At 46.6% G+C, this 6,759-nt stretch overlaps 1 protein-coding gene across 4 annotated transcripts in view; it reads left to right on the top strand.

Annotated features, from left to right (window-relative positions):
* Positions 1 to 5,402: 5,402 nt before the first annotated feature.
* DPY19L4 (dpy-19 like 4) overlaps positions 5,403 to 6,759 on the top strand; it is a 52,611-nt gene continuing 51,254 nt past the window's right edge. For all 4 annotated transcript variants that reach the window (XR_012157131.1, XM_073330555.1, XM_073330556.1 and 1 more), the window contains exon 1: positions 5,403 to 5,612. Coding sequence is in view for 3 of the 4 variants with exons in the window: in XM_073330555.1 (XP_073186656.1) it covers positions 5,603 to 5,612 (10 nt within the window). In the remaining variant the exon portion in view is untranslated. The remainder of the gene's footprint in view (positions 5,613 to 6,759) is intronic.

The raw sequence follows: 6,759 nt of genomic DNA, 5'->3' as shown, positions 1-6,759 counted from the left end.
CCAAGTCTTTCAATTTGAGATTATCTGAAGGGGTTGCCTGACAAAATAGGGGACTGGACTCAATGACCCAGAAGGCCTCTTCCAAACCTATGCCCTATGTTCCTATGAGATAAAAGAATAACTAACCCTGTTAACTATAAGTAGCAGGCTTCTTTAGTCTCTGGAGTTAGTTACTATATGCATAGCAGACAGACACAGCAGTGTATTATATACTCCCTCTGTTAGACAAACTCACGCTCAGCATCTGATGGGCCACAGGAGTTCAAGTCCCCTCTGAAGTAATAACATAAAACAGATCTGGGGTGTCTGTATATATGTGGCCACAGCTGCATGACAAAACAGAACCTGGATGGGAACTACCATATTGTAATGAATCCACGGCCGCATACCCCAGCTCATCATCAGGAATAGAACTTAGGACCTTCATCAACAAAAGTAACCCATACTTTTTCTCATCTTAATATTATCCATGGAATGGTGAAAATGACCACTATGCTCTTCTACAGTACTTGTAGAATGACAAGCTCTTGAATGGAAGACCTTATAACTGAATTAATACACAATACAGGAGATAATGGTGCAAATGCACGAAGACATAGAAACACCATTGGTGGGGATCAGGGCTGGATTAACCACTAGCCACAGTAGGCCCATGCATATGACTCCTGTGATGGTTCTTGGGGTACCCAAGCCTGTGAGTCAACTTGTTATCCCACCTCGAGCAAAAGAGTCTTTTGTTGTGCTAGCTAGGTGTCAGTGTAACCCACACACCACCTGGGTGTGATGTTCTGTCCCATCTGGTGGCATCGAGACCACTCAGAATGAGAGATAAAATGAGTCTGTTCTACAGCCTTAACTAACAGGCAGTTGGTTTTTAGCTCATGCGATAGAGGCTCATTCGCTAAACTCTAGAAGTCCCAGGTTCAATCCCGCCTGCCGACGACTGGGATCGGTCAGCGTTATATCAGCTTCCTGGCACCATCAGCCTTTCAAGCACTCTCCTCTGGGCCCTAATTTTGCCTTGCAGGTTAACAATAGATGCACCCCAATATCCAAGCTACCTTAAATCACTCCCCTGTGATAGTCAGTCCTTGACACTGGCTACTCACAGAAATTCCAGTGCAGTGCACCCCTGTTTACAGTTTTACTTTAAACCACTGCTCCTATAAACCACATGGCACTTATGATAAAACAAAATAAGGTTTATTTAAATAAGACTAAAGATATAACTAGAAATAAGAGAGTGGTGGAAACAAGTGGTAACAATACAAAGCAAAATCATAAAATGGGATCCTGGGTCTACACTTATCAATAGTTACCTTCCCTATCTAATGAAGTAGATTTTCCACACAAGTTCAGTCTCTATTGCAGAGCTGGCTGGTTTCTCAATAACCAGGATCCAAAATGTTAATGAAAGCACTCTTGCTTCCCAAGGTATTTCGTCAGACAAGGAATACACTCTGCTATAAGTCTTTTGTTTCTATTCATGACCCTGGAACAGCTCTCTCTGTAATGGCAGGTTTCAGAGTAACAGCCGTGTTAGTCTGTATTCGCAAAAAGAAAAGGAGTACTTGTGGCACCTTAGAGACTAACCAATTTATTTGAGCATGAGCTTTCGTGAGCTACAGCTCACTTCATCGGATGCATACCGTGGAAACTGCAGCAGACTTTATATACACACAGAGAATATGAAACAATACCTCCTCCCACCCCACTGTCCTGCTGGTAATAGCTTATCTAAAGTGATCATCAGGTTGGGCCATTTCCAGCACAAATCCAGGTTTTCTCACCCTCCACCCCCCCCACACAAATTCACTCTCCTGCTGGTGATAGCCCATCCAAAGTGACAACTCTTTACACAATGTGCATGATAATCAAGGTGGGCCATTTCCTGCACAAATCCAGGTTCTCTCACCCCCTCACCCCCCTCCCAAAAACCACACACACAAACTCACTATCCTGCTGGTAATAGCTCATCCAAAGTGACCATTCTCCCTACAATGTGCATGATAATCAAGGTGGGCCATTTCCAGCACAAATCCAGGTTTTCTCACCCCCCCCCACCCCCATACACACACAAACTCACTCTCCTGCTGGTAATAGCTCATCCAAACTGACCACTCTCCAAGTTTAAATCCAATTTAGATAAGCTATTACCAGCAGGACAGTGGGGTGGGAGGAGGTATTGTTTCATATTCTCTGTGTGTATATAAAGTCTGCTGCAGTTTCCATGGTATGCATCCGATGAAGTGAGCTGTAGCTCACGAAAGCTCATGCTCAAATAAATTGGTTGGTCTCTAAGGTGCCACAAGTACTCCTTTTCTCTCTGTAATGTTTCTTTTTCACCTCTAAGAGGTTTTGATTGTTTGATAGTGCCTCTGATGGTTTGCCATTGATAGTTTTGGGAGGAAGCAAGGCTGATCAACTAAGCCTTGCCTTACCTTGCCAGCTAGTTAGGGAAGGGTGACAACTCCTTCTTGCTTAGATGAGTCATTCTCGAGGCACATTACCCCTTGGCGATTAATTTCTACCCCAGGTCCATCAAGTACACTTTCACTATAAATACATTGCTCTTTAATATTACCCATACATACATCTCACAATGGTTATAAGTCTGGAGAAATTACAAGCTTTCTGAAGACGTCACATGATATCCCTTATGAATAATTACCCTTCAAGAAAAGTGTTTGGTGTAATGAGTTTGTCAGTCTGAAGTAAGAGCTGTTCCCAAAATATCAGGGACCTTTTGTCATGGGGTCTTTGTGATACAGCTCTGAAGTCATGTGAAGACATTACAGTGACATCATCATGTACAGCCTGTAGCATAAGGCTGTATACTCCCGTGGAGCAAAAAGGCCTACAAAGAAAGCTATGATCTCAGTCCCATGGAATAGAGACCACTAAGGAGAATACCACCCCCACACTCCCTGGGACAGAAAGCTCTGTGTTGAAGGCTCTTATGCCACTTTAGCAGAGCCCTCAGGGATGGCCAGTTACTAGCATCTACAGTACCCATAGAGGACCCTCTGCCGTTTTGACAGGAGGCAACTCCCCATAAGGGTGCCTATGCCACAACCACCCAAAGCAAAATGTATGGCTGTCCGTCATATCCAACAATGCCATCACAGCATCTGTGTGTTTTCTTTTGGTGGTATAGTCTACCCTGTGAGGAGCAATGTCATGAGCAGATGTTGCATAGGAATGCATAAGCTCCCACTGAAGACTTGCAATGATACAAGGCCCTTTTTTCAATCAGTTTTGCACATCTGCCTTTCTCACCATGTTTACAACCTTTATTGATAGCTGCTCTCCATTCAGGTCTGTCCTTGGAGGTTATAAATGTTTATGCCACATGAATTGAGATTCTGCTTAAGGATGTCTTTGAAGCATTTATGTTGACCACCCTTCCTGGGTTTTCTGAGTCTCAGTTCACTATAGAGGACTTTTGCCAGGAGTCTTTCCTCACCCGTTCTGATAACATGACCTGGCCATCTAAGCTGAGCTTTGATAATCATTACCCAGTTGCTGGTTGTAGCAAAGGGTAGCCATAGCAGAGGCAGGGTCCTAAGGCCCTTGTCTTGGATGTGGAAACAGCCTGGATTGCCTTGATCCATATCTTCATGATAGAACAGGATTTGAAGAATGATGCCCTTCACCCAACTTAGAAGAGCCTGTGCTTTCTGTATGCCTATGGGACATACGAAGTCAGGGCTGCGCTAAGTGCAGAGGAGGCAACACTGACAGTTGTGACAATGCAGCCCTGGTTTTTAGCCTTGTTTATTGTGGAATTGCCATCTCAGGGAAGGGGATATTGAAACTGCTTTCTAGTTACAATGTTGTCAAGGCTTGTGATTTTTATTACAAATCACATGATATTTGGTGTTTTCTTGAAGCCCCAGTTCCTGAAGTTATGTGAATGCATGAGAATCTCTCCTTCTGCTTTGTTTTTAAAGTACATTCTAGTCCTGGTGTTGCCGAGAATAGCTTGAAAACACAACCCAAGTACATCCTAAAGATGCAGAACTTAGGATGCAAATAAAAAGAAACCCAGTCTATATATCTGGAAAAAACCACACATGATTTTAATCCATGGTGATATCTGAGAGCTTGTGGCTGGTTCACTCAGCACCCCATTGGCTTTGCCCCTCTGGGTGTGTGGGTGAGTCTCAGAGCTTTAGGCAGGACAGACTAGTGGAAAATGAAGTTGCACCCATGGGAGTGGAAACTGTGTGAGCCAGTTTGACAGAGCCAGAAGAGTACCAGAAGTCACCTACTACAGGACAGGCCCCACAAAGAAAATAACAGAACGCCACTAGCCATCACCTTCAGCCCCCAACTAAAACCTCTCCAACGCATCATCAAGGATCTACAACCTATCCTGAAGGGCGACCCATCACTCTCACAGATCTTGGGAGACAGGCCAGTCCTTGCTTACAGACAGCCCCCCAACCTGAAGCAAATACTCACCAGCAACCACACAACAGAACCGCTAACCCAAGAACCTATCCTTGCAACAAAGCCCGTTTCCAACTGTGTCCACATATCTATTCAGGGAACACCATCATCGGGCCTAATCACATCAGCCACACTATCAGAGGCTCGTTCACCTACACATCCACCAATGTGATATATGCCATCATGTGCCAGCAATGCCCCTCTGCCATGTACATTGGTCAAACTGGACAGTCTCTAAGTAAAAGAATAAATAGACACAAATCAGACGTCAAGAATTATAACATTCAAAAACCAGTCGGAGAACACTTCAATCTTTTCGTCACTCGATTACAGACCTAAAAGTTGCAATTCTTCAACAAAAAACACTTCAAGAACAGACTCCAACCAGAGACTGCCGAATTGGAATTAATTTGCAAACTGGATACAATTAATTTAGGCTTGAATAGAGACTGGGAGTGGATGGGTCATTACACAAAGTAAAACTATTTCCCCATGTTTATTCCCCCCCTCCACCCCCCACTGTTCCTCAGAGGTTCTTGTCAACTGCTGGAAATGGCCCGCCTTGATTATCACTGTGAAAGGTCCCCCCCTGCTGGTAATACCTCACCCTAAGTAATCTCTCTCTTGTTACAGTGTGTATGGTAACACCCATTGTTTCATGTTCTCTGTGTATATAAATCTCCCCACTGTATTTCCACTGAATGCATCCCATGAAGTGAGCTGTAGCTCAGGAAAGCTCATGCTCAAATAAATTGGTTAGTCTCTAAGGGGCCACAAGTCCTGCTATTCTTTTTGCGAACACAGACTAACAGGGCTGCTACTCTGAAACCTGGGGGAGCATCACTATGTTCCTGCCCCGCCCCCATCATACCGGAACTGATTTGAGACCCAAATTGCCTCGGTACTTGCACTTGTGTGCTCCGGCCACCTCCCCGCTCCCTGAGACTAGGGTTCCCCCTGAGGCGGGGGCGACACCGGGAGCAGCAGGAAGGGAGGAGCGGCCGCCGCTCCTTGGGTGTTTGAGCCGATCCGCTCCCGGGACCACAGGGAGGAGAGGCCGCGGGGACCGCGGACCAGACGCCCTCGCCCTGGAGAGGGCGGCGGGAGGAGCAGGCGGGAGCCCTTGCGGCTCGGCCGGACGCTGGCGATGGAGGAAGGTGAGAGGCTTCATGGCGTGTGCCCCCGTATCATCCTCCCCCGGGGCGCTAGGCCGGCCATGGCTGTGGGGCCGGGGGGAGGTGCGTGGGGCTGGGGCTCTGCCAGGCGGGCGTTAGGAGCCGCGGGGCCTGGGCTGGGGCGGGGGGAATTGGTGCCAGTGACAACGGGGGCTGCTCGTGCGCCGCCCCTGCCTGACGCGGCCGTGAAGTTCCCGGAGCGAGTCCGTTCCGCGGCGGGGGGCGCGGCGGCGGCGGCGGCGGCCTGCGCTCGCTGGGCTGAGGGGTTCCGCGGGCCGTTGGAGCGGCGGGGCGGGGCGGGGCGGGGTTGCCCCGGTGATGTGGGTCACAGGTGATTGTGGAAACGGCAGCGGAGCCGGCCGTGTCGCGATCGATGGCAGGAGCTGGGTGTGATCGGGCGCCCCGGGTTGCTGCTCCGGGCTCGTCCTCGTGTGTTTTGAAACATACGCGTTTAACTAAATATCACAAGGCTTTTAAGTGGCTCCATGAGCCTGCACCCTTGTTTCGTTTTGCACCGATTGGAGGATCTCCTCGTCACCCTGCCTTGTGTGAAGACAAAGCTAAACTTCGCGTTCGTCAAAGTTTGCTGCCTACAGACCACTTGTTGCTTTACTAATTGCTGATCTGGGTAGCTGTCTTCACTCCTGTGTACTCTGCAGTGGCTTACTGATCACAAATCCACCTACTCCATGCCATTTTCCTTTTACTCTAAACCACACTAGATGAAACAATAGTAATGCTTACAATTATTGGATTTCTACAAGTTCTGTAAATGGGAAATTTCTATAATTGCAAATACTGACTTTATGGAAAAAAAAACCTGTGGCACTTTTGGAGCCAGAGAACAATGATACCATATCCAGATGTTCTTAAATTGGGATGAGTTTTATGTTAGAAACATGGGACTATTCTTGTCAGGATGCTGCCATTTTAAAAACAAAATAAATTTACTACTGTAGTTGAAGGATTACTGTACTTGAAAGACTAGAGAGAAAAATATTTTTTTCAATTTATTTTGTGTTTTGAAATCACTCTGTGTATGATCAGTTTTCCCTTGTTGCTTATGTAGGTATAATCCTTCTTCTCATCCCCAAAAATAAAAGAACCAGAAAAATCTTGTAAAATCACG

This window comes from Lepidochelys kempii, chromosome 2 (genome assembly GCF_965140265.1).
Source record: "Lepidochelys kempii isolate rLepKem1 chromosome 2, rLepKem1.hap2, whole genome shotgun sequence".
Classification (NCBI taxonomy): domain Eukaryota; kingdom Metazoa; phylum Chordata; order Testudines; family Cheloniidae; genus Lepidochelys; species Lepidochelys kempii.
This window is presented reverse-complemented; position numbering and strand designations above follow the sequence as displayed.